This window comes from Hypanus sabinus, chromosome 1, assembly GCF_030144855.1.
Source record: "Hypanus sabinus isolate sHypSab1 chromosome 1, sHypSab1.hap1, whole genome shotgun sequence".
Lineage (NCBI taxonomy): Eukaryota > Metazoa > Chordata > Chondrichthyes > Myliobatiformes > Dasyatidae > Hypanus > Hypanus sabinus.
The window spans coordinates 122,960,149-122,973,002 of NC_082706.1; the positions used below are offsets into that span (position 1 = coordinate 122,960,149).

A 12,854-nucleotide genomic window follows, 5' to 3' on the forward strand; every position below is an offset into this window, starting at 1 on the left:
CAAGAAGATATGGGCCAACCATGGGCAAATGTGACTGGCTTAGATTGGAATCTTGGTCATCAAATACAAGTTGGCCTAATGATTTGTTTCCTTACTGTATGACTCCTTAACTCTCCAATAATAGAAGGATAAATAGGCCATTCAGTCCCTAGAACCTGCTCTCCTGTTCAATAAAATCATGATTGATCTTTTACCTCAGTACGTATTTACTGCAGTAACCAAGCATCCCTTGACCTTGTGAGTGATTAAAAATCTGTTACTGTCTGTCTTGATGTATATTCAGTAACTAAGACTCCACAGCCCTCTGAATTCCGAAGATTTATCTCCCACTGGATGGAGAATTTCTTTTCATCTTTGCTCTAAATGACCATCCCTTTATTTGTAGACTGTGACCCCTGGTTCTAAACCCCCGCCAGGGGAAGTATCAAGCCCATATTTAGCCTTACAACCTGTATAAAAGGATATCAATCTGATTGAAAGAGTACACAGATGTTGCTGGGCTTGAGAACCTGAATTATAGGGAATGGTTGAATAGGTTAGGAATATTTTCCTAGAATGTAGGAGTGAGGGGAGATTTGACAGATATACAAAATAAGGATGCTCCTAAGCCGGGCTACGAAAGGAGGAGGGTTGGGCATGGGGAGTAACCCCATCCCATAATAACCCTGAGCTACAGAAACACTAACATAATTTCCAAAGGCCTTATCCCTGGGAGATGAAAGATCTTTGGGCTACACCTGGGAACAGCTTGAAAGACTGTGCAAGCTGCTGTTGGTGGATGATGTCCCAGAAGGGCGAAGGGCATAACAAAAAGATAAGTAGGGCAAGCAGGCTTTTTCCACTGAGGTTGCGCGAGTCTAGAACTAGAAATCATTGGCTAGGAGTGAAAGGTGAAATATTTAAGGGGTCCTGAGGGGGGAGCTTCTTCACTCAGAGTTTGGTGAGAATGGAGTTGAGCTGTCGGTGGAAATGGTTCAATTGCAACTTTTAAGAAACGTTTTGTTAAGTACTTGGATGGGAGGGATATGGAAGTCCTGATATCGGTCAAAGGGACTAGGTGGAATAACTGTTTGTCACAGACTTGATAGGCCAAAGGGTCTTTTTATGTGCGATCTAGAGATTATAAACTTATTCTCTACAATTTCTCTTCATATGAGAAATCTGCCATACCAGGAAACAATCTCCTAAGAAAAAGAAATTTTAAAAAGCTAATATACTATATAATAATTGTGTAACTTTGCATAATATTTTGTGCATAATATTTTATAAATGAAACAGAGTAAGTCTTTAATTTTAAAGGAATCACTGTTTTACTTCCAGGAAATCCCAAAGTGCACTAATAATTGAAGTACTGTAGAAGTAATAATATTAGAAACTCATTTTTGCTGGGTGCTGAATTTCCACAAATCATTTCCTGTGTAACCCTGGCTAAAGACATTATAACCTCAGAACTTACAAAATTAAATTCAGCTTCATGTTAATTCACTAACAAGGCAAGTAAATCTAAATGGAAAATTCTTTCTTACAGTTGGCATTGACATGTTGGGCAGAGTGGCTTCCTTCTAATCAATGACTATGTATTACTGATTATGAGAACATCTAGACTCTAGAGGCAAAACACAGGAGGTCAGTGGAAAGTGATTAGATCAAACATTTTATTTCTCCCGGTTCAGTAGGAAATTCCTAAGACTATGTTGTCGATGATTCAAGCATTTATTATTAATGCTCTTTAAATGAAAAGACTGCTGTTGATGGTAATTTGGAGTTTGTTGGTGTCTCTCAATGTAAGCATGCAGAATGACTAACCTTGTGGCCCCAAAATAACAATCAATTTGCAGGCAGTGTATTTTAAGCATAAAGCACATGAAGTAGAGAGGGATAGACACCAAATAGGATGCAAGTGCATTTGAAAAGCTGTGCTTCACCAATTCTATCTAGTTCTATTACTAATCTGGCTAGCTGTTAGGTATGTGGACGTGAGAGCTGAAATATCAGGAACAAGTGCACTCTTGAAGTGTTTTTGTTTGAGCTGATGCCTGCTCTTTATGCCTGCACAAATAATTTGGTACACAGCTTGCATTTGCTGAAATAATAGCGAAATTTTCATATTTGTTTGCAAGATGGAAATTGTACAGTAGTCATTGGATATTCATGCATGCACCATTTTACATGGAAATCTAAGTGATTCAGCATGTACACTGTGTATCCCATGTGCCGCTTTCTCCATTGCGATTGGACAAAATCAAAGGCAAGTTTATTGTAATATGCAGAGATGTAATAAAAAACTTACTTGCAGCAGAGTTACAAGCATATGGCATCATATAAGTAGCATTCACAAGAGAAAACATAAATTAAATTGTTAAATTTGTTTATTATTGCCACACACACTGTTGAATAGTGGAAAAAGTTGTGCATACCAGCCATGCAGAGTATTGAGGTAGCAGAAGATAAAACAAAAAGAGAATATAGAATGAAGAATTATAGTACAGAGGAAGTGCAGTGTAGAAAGAGTCTGGAGGAAGGTTGCTTTCCATGATGTGCTTAGCTGTATCCACAGCCCTTTGCCGTTTCCTGCACTTATTGGCAGAACAATTGCATTATCAAGCAGTGATTCATTGTAAGGTAAATTGATAATAATTGGTGAAAATCGAAGATCCCCATGGTACTACAGACCCATTGAACATTACAGCACAGAAACAGGCATTTTGGCCCTTTTTGGCTGTGCCGAATCATTTTTCTGCCTAGTCCCACTGACCTGCACCTGGGCCATATCCCTCCAAACCCCTCTCATCCATATACCTGTCCAAGTTTTTCTTAAATGTCAAAAGTGAGTCCCCATTCACCACTTCATCTGGCAGCTCATTCCACATTCCCACCACTCCCTGCGTGAAGAAGCCCCCTAATGTTCCCTTTAAACTTTTCCCACTTCACCCTTAACCCATGACCTCTTTTCTTTATCTCCCCTGGCCTCAGTGGAAAAAGCCTGCTTGCATTCTCTCTATCTATACCCATCATAATTTTATACACCTCTATCAAATCACCCCTCATTCTTCTCCGCTCCAGGGAATAAATTCCTAACCTATTCAACCTTTCTCTGTAACTCAGTTTCTCAAGTCCCGGCAACATCCTTGTAAACCTCCTCTTCACTCTTCTAATCTTATTAATATCCTTCCTGTAATTAGGTGACCAAAACTGCATACAATACTCCAAATTTGGTCTCACCAATGTCCTACACAACCTCACCATTACATTCCAACTCTTATACTCAATACTTTGATTTATAAAGGCCAATGTACCAAAAGCTCTCTTTACTACCCTGTCTACCTGTGACGCCACTTTTAGGGAATTTTGTATCTGTATTCCTAGATCCCTCTGTTCTACTGCACTCCTCAGTGTCCTACCATTTACCTTGTATGATCTACCTTGGTTTGATCGTCCGAAGTGCAATACCTCACACTAAAGTCCATCTGCCATTTTTCTGCCCATTCCTCCAACTGGTCCAAATCCCTCTGCAAGCTTTGAAAACCTTCCTCACTGTCCACTACACCTCCAATCTTTGTATCATCAGCAAATGTACTGATCCAATTTGCCATATTATCATCCAGATCATTGATATAGATGAAAAATAACAATGGACACAGCACTGATCCCTGTGGCACACCACTAGTCACAGGCGTCCACTCAGAATAGCAATCTTCCACTACCACTCTCTGGCTTCTCCCATTGAGCTAATGTCTAATCCAATTTACTACCTCTCTATGTATACCTAGCGACTGAATCTTTCTAACTAACCTCCCATGCGGGACCTTGTCAAAGGCCTTACTGAAGTCCATGTATACAACATTTACTGCCTTCCCTTCATCCAATTTCCTGGTAACTTCCTCAAAAAACTCTAAAAGATTGGTTAAACATGACCTACCACGCAAAAGCCATGCTGGCTTTTTCTAATAAGTCCCTGTCTATCCAAATACTTGTAGATCCTATCTCTTAGTATTCCTGTACTCCATCTTATTGTTACTAGGGGCTCAACCCACTATGGTGGTGTCATCTGCAAATTTCTAGATGGAGTTAGAGCAGAATCTGGTCGCACAGTTATGAGAATACAGTGAGTGGAGTAGGCCTTGTGAGGCACTAATATTGAGAATAATCATGGTAGAGGGATTGTTGCCTATTCTTTCTGTTGGTCAGGAAGTCAAGGATCTAGTTGAAAATAGAACTATTGGGTCTCAGCCTAGAAATTAGTTTGCTTACAATTATAATATCAAAGGCAGAGGTGTAGTCAATAAACAATAGTCTAGCATACACTTTTTTTAATATATATTTCAGGTAGTTGAGAATTAGTCAGGTTTAAATAATCTGAACATCTTATGAATTGTCACTTTTGTTCGAAGTAAACTTCCAATAACAAACTAAACATGAATGTCACTTAACAAACTAGCTGGCCCTAATAATACTGATTTCATGTATGTGTGATTTCAGTTGTTTAGGTTAGAGAAATCTTCAATATATAAATGCAACTTTGCCTGTTTTCCAAAAGTGATGACATGGGTGGCCATGAGAATGATGCTTCCTGTAACCAACTCCACTGAACCAAGTTTTCCCAAGCAATCCAGAATCCAGACCTGGGTCCGCTTGGATGGGTGCTCAATGAGAATACTGATCCATTGCTTTCTACACCATCAATGACAATGTAGAAATCTGTGAGCTGCATTAGAATCCCACACTACTATTCTCTGTTCAATATTCTGCTCATGGATTTAAGTCCAGAAAGCTCTGGCTCACAGGCTAGTAAAAGAAATTTCTTTTTCCAGCTTTGGGTAATTATCTACTGAAATTAATTCAAATTAATCATTGTTAAATAATTGTTAACCATCACATTGCACTGCAAGGAATAGCAGAAGAAAATTAAAACTGGTCAAACTCTAGTGAAAATTTCAATGTTTGAACAGTATATTCAAGACCATTTTCTTCCTTCCATATATACAGTAATTTTTTTTTGATATAATCAAATGGCATTTCCAGAGTTAAGGATTTCAGTCCTTGGCTGATGGAGATGTGATTCTATTTGAGTTATTTGTGGAAACTACCTGAATATTTCATGAGTTTAAGTATAATTGGAATAATGGAATTATGCTCTGAACCATCAGTATTTTAAAAGCTTCAGAGATTATTTGCTCTGACTTTGCTGAATTGGTCGATACTGATGATGGCTTGGTTACATTTAGGTAAAACTAATCTCATATTTGATATACGAGCAAAAAGGCGGTGCATGTTGATGAAAAAACTTAGTATTTGGAGTTAATTGAAAGGGTAAATACTGAAAGGTTTAAAGTAGAAAGGATTACTCAGATAGTTATCCATTTTCACAACACAAATGCATGCAAAAAAAGGCCTCCTGATCTAAGAAGTAATGTACTTCGGAAAGTTTTGACTGATGTATCAACCTGGAAAGGAATCCAGCCACACCTTTACAGCACTACTTGATTGGTAGGCAAAGCAGCAGACACCCACGGAAAGCATGGCCATTCCAAAGCTATCTGTTATGAAGCCATCAATAAAAAATGCTGTCAGCAAACAAATTCTCCCAGTGGCTTGATTGGAGCAGAAGACATCCAGAGTCCAAGGCAAACACTCTTTGAGTGTGCAACAACAGAGCAGAGGCAAAATCCTGTCAAGGGAAGTGAATTGTCTCTCTCAATATTTATAGATCAGTTGTAAGGTTGGTAGTATTTTTCCAGTGTCTTGAGGTAGCACTGAAGCATATAGGAGGGGAGTGTTCCATGAGTTTTGTGCCAGGTCCAAGAACTTTGTCTTCAAATACCTTTTTCCCTTGATTGACCACAGATGATGGTGCATTGAAGGTGATTACCATCAATGAGAGGAGGCTCCCATGACATGGGAAATGGTCTATTATTTTCTAGGGCCTTGCCATGATACATCAGAGGGAGATTGCCAGAGAACCTTAATCTTGTGAATATTGAGTGTAAGGCCCATCCTTTGGTATGCTTCATTGAAGAAGATATTTAGTGACTTGGAGCCTGGTCCCACGCAGACCAAGCTCTGACAAAGACCTTTTGGCGTAAATTGTCAGCCCTTTATCTCTTTCTACACAGGTTGCCTGATCTGATGAGCATTTCCAGCATTTTAAAAAAACTTTCATTTCAGATCTCCAGCACTTTTTATTTGCAAACTGAAGCCGTTATCTGCCTGCTGCAGGAATGTGATGATGACTGGATGGAAAACAAACTACTGGGGGAAACTTAGTGTTCAATGTGTCAGGTAGCATCTATGGGGGCAGATGGGTAATTGATGTTTTGGGTCAAGACTTTGCTTCAGGACTGCTGAATTCCTCCAGCAGTTTGTTTGTTTGTTTTGCACCAGATTTAATCATCGGCAATCTTTGAGCAATTTATTTTTGAAATCCTTTATCTCCCTACGACTGGAATCTAGAGTAGCTGACAGAACAGTTTGATTTCAAGTAGTCATTCAGACATTTCAATGGCAAGGCTGACCTTGGAACCTCTTCTGAAATATTAAACTGTGATTCATATTCAAGTGATTCTCAACGTAGCATGTAGTTTATGAAAATGTCTGTTTCTTTGTTTCTACTGGTCTCTGTGGAGCTGTGCTTATGATTTCTGGGAACAGAACATCTACAGTTTTCTTTCCATTAAACAAAATTATAAGAAGAAACAATAATCTATGTCTAATGTTCAAAAACATATTTTTCCAAGTGGAGCTCCCACCCAAAGGTTTCTACATATATAATCTTTTAGATAATGCAATCATTTATCTGGTATATATCCTCTCCAGAAAGTCTGAAGGTAAAGTGCCTTTTTGTTTATTTTACAGATGGAGCACATTCATCCCTCGTCATAATTACAAGGCAAGCGGAGTAAAGCAGCCTTATGGAAGTGAATCATTGCCAGCTCAATCAAAAATGGATTCTTCTATCAATTTCCGTCTCCATCTCAATTCATCATACTTTCCTTCTCTCCTGAATTAATTGTCATCATATTGACTCCCTCTGTTTAACTTTCCCCACTCACTTTATGTAGTCTCATTGTTCACATTGCCACTATCCCAGGCAGTACACTATCTGATACTTCTCTAGGTTTCTCACATTGACTTCCTTCCCTCTGGCGGCCAAACCTCTTGTGTCTTCCACTGGTACATGCTCTCCCTCAATTTACTTACTTTGAATATCAATTGAATCTCAATCTCAACTTTTGCCCTCCACTCATCCTGATCTTTCTGTGTGCCATATCATCTCCATTTTTAATGTACTACCCCCCCCCCCCCCCCCAGTTTAACCTTTAGTCTCTTTAACTCTGAATGATCGCACTGATGAAGCCCTTATTTCTGACCTGCCAATCTGGAAGAACAAGGTCTTGAAAGCTTAGAGTAGTCATCTGGTAGAGATGTTCACTCCCGTTCTGGGCTGGCCACACAAACACTCTCTTATCTGACAAAACCAGTCACTGTTCCTGGATCAGGCTGAAATGCAAGCATCAGTTTTGACACCATTTCTTCACTGGAATTGCCTGCTTAAATTTTATTTTCCTGTCTCCAAACTTTCAACTCCATCAACAATATGGGAGACTCAGGATCTTCCTTGTCACTGAGACTGAAGCTACATGTAGCTATGTTATCACTTACCCCGTCTTGGTTACCAGATATATTTTTTGGTTTCTTCTGCTTCGGACTTGAGACTTCGCCTTTCTCTTGGTTTCTTTCCTCCTTCATCCAAAACCTCTCCTGGCTCATTCTAAATCCATCTTCTGCTTGTTTAGCAAGCAAACATAAGGAAATCTGCAGATGCTGGAAATTCAAACAACAACACACAAAATGCTGATGGAACACAGCAGGCCAGGCAGCATCTATAGGGAGAAGCTAAACAACTGCACCTAAGTCTCTGGATAGAGTCCTGACGAAGGGTCTCGACCCGAAACGTCGACAGCGCTTCTCCCTGTGGACGCTGCCTGGCCTGCTGTGTTCCATCAGCATTTTGTGTGTGTTTCTACTTGTTTAGCCCTGTTTCTGTTTAAAGACTGACCTTACCACTTCCTTTACTAGATTCTTAATCTATAATGTCATAGATTCGTATCTTCAATTCTGCCACTGTCACTTGTCTCCTCTAAATAAAAAAAAAATGCCACCTTGTTCCCTCTAAACAACTGCACCTAAATCTCTGGATAGTGTGGGCATGCAGAGGATATTTCAGTTAGTGGGAGGCTCTGGGTTCTGGGGGCACAGCCTCGGAATAAAAGGATGTCCCTTTCGAAATGAGGTGATGAAGAATTTCTTTAGTCAAAAGGTGGTGAATTTGTGGAACTCATTACCATAGAGGGATATGTACACCAGGTCACTGGGTGTATTTAAGGTAAAAATTGATTCTTGATTGGTGAAAGGTCTCAAGCTTATTCAGAGAGGGTAGCAGAATAGGGTGGATAGAAAATGCTATGATTAAATGGTGGAGCAGGCTCAGTGGGTCAAATTGCCTTGACCATTTGGTGTGGTCAATCATATGATTCTTACTAATTCTCCTCCCCACTTTTCCAGCCAGGTCTGCTGGCACTATATAGTCACAGACAGAAATGGCATCACTTCCCACTTCTGCACTGTTTTTCTGAGAATCCATTCATATACAGCCTCCTGTTAGCATTGTCCAATAAGCCAGCGAAAATTTCCACATGGATGTTTGTGTAGTTTTCTCATAAACACTTTGGAATTTTCTGTGGCTTCCAATGCTTGGTTGGCATCCAGTCTGGCTCAGAAGGTATTTCTTGCAAGTCCTTTGTCGAGGAGAATAAAGCCATTGTTATTGGTCCCTTGCACATCCCAATGCTACCTTATCCTTCAGTAACACCCCCTGTCCCCTCACATTCCCCACTGAAGCTATTGAACATGTATTGACTACTTCTAACTTTGTCTATTCTTGGCTAGCCCATGATTTCTACTCTCTGTAATTCTAAAACCATCTAAATATTTGATCTCCCCAGTACTTAATCGCCTGCACTGGCATTTGTTCAGCAAGACCTTGTTCTCAACTTGTTCTTAAGTCTCTTAATGGTTTAATTTTGTAACTCCCCCAAGTCCGACATTCCAAATATATTAACACATTTTCAACGAGCATTCCATTGGCATCCACAATCCTAAACTCTTGTCTTCTTTCTCTAGTCCTCTGTGTCTCTCCTCCTCTCATTCCTCCAACATACTCAAAACCTACATCTTCAACCAAGCTTTTGGTGATTGCCCTAATACTTTTGTAAGTGGCTTGCTGTCATACTTTGTGTGATAATATATGTAAAGTGCCTTGAGATATTTTGTTGCATTAAAAGGTACATAATGAGTACTTGTTGCTGTTACTGGACTGCAGAGGTGCCTATGATCTAAGAAAACTGAAAGAGTTCGACATTAAATTAGGACTGGAAAAGAATACCTTCACACATGAAAGCAGCATTTGCTTTGGTTAGCACCTTTCTTTCTAATACAGCTAGATTAATTAATTGCTCTGCATATACTTAGGATGTAAAGCACTTGACCTTTGCATTAGATTACCAAGCAAAGGTAGGATATCCTAAGAGACAAACAATCCTCTGAGAAGTAATCATCATATTGACACTTACTGTCTGAAATAAAATGGAAGTACTCAGTCCTATTTTGAATCAGAATGCCTTTATTAACTGCTATAATCCTTAAAAGGATGCCAGATTATGTATTCATGACCCAACTTCCATTATTTGCAGCCTGATCCCTGCACAGTTCTCCATTTTCTTGGTGCAGTGTAAGAAGAAATGCTTTGTTTAAAGTGAACTGGATGAGCAAGATTTACCTTTCCTATAGTGATACATGCAGCAGCTCAGGTGACATCTATAAAAGGAAATGGACAGTTGACGTTACAGGATGAGACCATTCATCAGGTGTGTTGTTGCAGGTTTTAGCATCTGCAATCTTTTGTCTCATTTTCTCGAAGACTGCCCTATCCCATTCTATTTTTAACACTGACAACCAAAACCCATTCAGGTGGCAACCAAACTTAATATTATCATCTCAGATAACACTCCATAATGATTTGTGCCATTTTAACAACTTTTCTTTATTTGAATGCTCATGCTACTCCTCTAGTTCTGACTCACTGTCTCTGCCACCTTAAGGACTAATCATTCAACTACTAAGTACTTGTCTTCGAACCTCTCAAACCATGTCACCTTGGCACTTTTCTCTTTTTTAAAATTTCCTCTTGATTGAAATCTTTCCCCATCTCAGACCTTCTCACTGCATACAGCTAAGAAATAACCATCAAGTCACTCCTTCCACAGTCAGGATCAGAAGCAACTTTCAACAGTTTGTCAAGGGCTATGTTCTATGTCATAGCAAACTTTGTAAGACAATCAGTCTGAACCTGGCGGTCACCATTAGGTTTCTATATGGGTTGAGGGCTTACTGTGACCTTACGTAGTTCAAATGTGGTTCAACAGATCAACAATCCTAAACCATGAAGAGAATTTTTCTCTATTCACTAGCGTTAAACATGTGTGAGAGTAGTAACTCACCACCTAGATGTGAAACATCACTGAAGTCAATGGAACTAAATTGCAGGACCTGAGCAACCAGGAATGAAAAAGAAGATCCAAAGAAATAGAATATTCTTGAAAGGAATCAAATTCCACTCGACTTCCAATGACCAATATTTTCGAATTCAAACTAATTATCAATGTACCATCCAAAAACAACCAAACTTTCCTCTCAGGAACTTATCAACTTGAGCTTATGATACCACAGGGATCTACACACATCACATAGCTCAGTAATTAATTGCAAAGGGCAATGGCTCTTTGTGAAAATATTTTTCTTGTCTTTGGATTCCTAGCATCTGCAGAATTTCTTGTTTTTATGATTTTTTTTTTGTCATAGCTTAGCCTGCAACTTTTCTGAGATACTCAAGCCAAATTTCTTCTGCGTAAAGGAATGAATGTCTGAACCTGTTATAAACTTCTATGGAGCCTGAATGTTACAAAGTAAATAACAGGGCTCTCAAAGCAATATGGGAATCAATGGAGCAAAAGTGCAATTTACCAGGGATTTTCTATAATCTATAGGACCCCTGGTTTTTTTATAAATATGATGGAAAAAGTAAACTTAGCAAAACTAATCAAATCATTTTCCCTCTTTTTCTGTGTCACCAAACAAACTGAACACTTGGTATCATCTTTGACTAAAAGGTTAATTATGAAGGGAAAAAAACAGCCAGAAATGTGAAAGCACACATTTAGCAAGAGTTCCTGTGAATATTTTAAAGAAGAATCGGAAAAGTGAGTTTAAGGTACTAAAATGGAAAACAAGGAAATGACAGATGAATTAAGCAGATATTTTGCATTAGTCTTTATTATTGGGGTTCCAAATGATATATCAGAAATAGATGAGAATTAGAAGGGAGGGAGGAATTTAGCAAAATTATAGTGACCTGGGTATAATCACCTGACCAACTTGCTGAAGCTGGGTATGCGAGTCTTCATGGTCCTGATTGACTTCATCCCAGCCTCCTAAAAATTATGACAAATTAAATATTAATCTGGTGGTTTAAAACTCCCAAACTTCTCTCGATTTGGGCAAGGTTCTACTAAACTGAAAATCTGGCAATTTAACCTTTTTACAAAAGGGGAACTGACATGGTCCCCCTCCCTACGAGTGGTTGTGACAAAGGCTCCCTCCCTAGACATAGTTCCTGAGGTGCCAGAGACATGTACCAGCTGGAAGTCCCAGAAGAGAGACTTGTTCAGGATGTTACGAGCCACAACCCAAGAACATTCCTTTGGCCCATATCCTTCCCAATTCACAGGATACTAGACCCTATCCTACACTTGGTAAAATATCAGGAGGCAGGGCACAGAACAGATCTGGGAGTCTCTCCGGTCTCTCATACTTTGGGAGTCTCTGTGATAGCATTCTCCAATACAAATGGCCCCACATAGCACAGGGCCAACTTGCAGCTCTCAGCTCTTAAGGTAAGATCTCTAGATGCCAACCAGAGTTTCTCCTGTGGTTTGCGAGGCATCACTTGTTAGCAGCCAATCCGGTTATTGTGGGCAATCTTTGCCCACATTAGTTGGGAGCTCCATGTTGTGGGGTTGGAAGAGACAAGGCAGTACAGGGTTCTGTCTAGCTCCTGGTTCATTCTCTCAGTCTAGCCATTAGATTGTGGGTGGAAACCTAAAGTGGCTGGATGCGGCTCTCAAAAGAGAATGGAAGGCTTCCAAAAACAGCATGTGAACTGTAGTCCGTAAACACTATGTCCTGAGGGAAGCCATGCAGCCTAAATACCTGCTGAGGATGACAGTTTCCCAAGCCGATGGGAGTTTGGGGAGAGCAACAAAGTGGGCAGCTTTGGAGAACCAATTAACAACTATCAGATGGTTGTGTTTCCATCTGATGGAGATAGACCAGTGATGAAATCCACCAAAAGAAGGGACCAGGGGAGGTGAAGCACAGGGAGCAGGCAGAGCAGACCAGCAGGGTGCTAACATGACATCTTGGCCTAGGCATGTGGTACAGGAGAGATGAAGTAGAGGACATCCTGGGACATAGATGGCTACCAAAATCTTTGTCAATTACATGGTCCATTGAATTCCTGGATGGCCAAGCAGATGGGAAAAGTATCACCACTCCAACTCTGTGGAATACACAGTGGCAGGGACAAACAGCTGGTTGGATGGTCCCCCAAATAGGCCTGCAAACAACTGTGGGCAGCCTTCACCTCTGCTTCTATTGCCCTAATCACCAGGGCAGCTATATGCTTGTGCTAGGAAGGATGGGCTCTAGATTGGCATTGCCCTCAATGATGTCAAACTGGT

The 12,854-nt window shown here is 40.0% G+C and overlaps 1 protein-coding gene across 1 annotated transcript in view; it reads left to right on the forward strand.

Moving 5' to 3' along the window:
* tsnare1 (T-SNARE Domain Containing 1) overlaps positions 1 to 9,500 on the forward strand; it is a 1,003,225-nt gene extending 993,725 nt beyond the window's left edge. Inside the window, exon 10 of the mRNA XM_059975441.1 lies at positions 6,853 to 9,500. Coding sequence (XP_059831424.1) covers positions 6,853 to 6,879 — 27 coding nt within the window. The 3' untranslated portion in view covers positions 6,880 to 9,500. The remainder of the gene's footprint in view (positions 1 to 6,852) is intronic.
* The last annotated feature ends 3,354 nt before the right edge of the window (positions 9,501 to 12,854 follow it).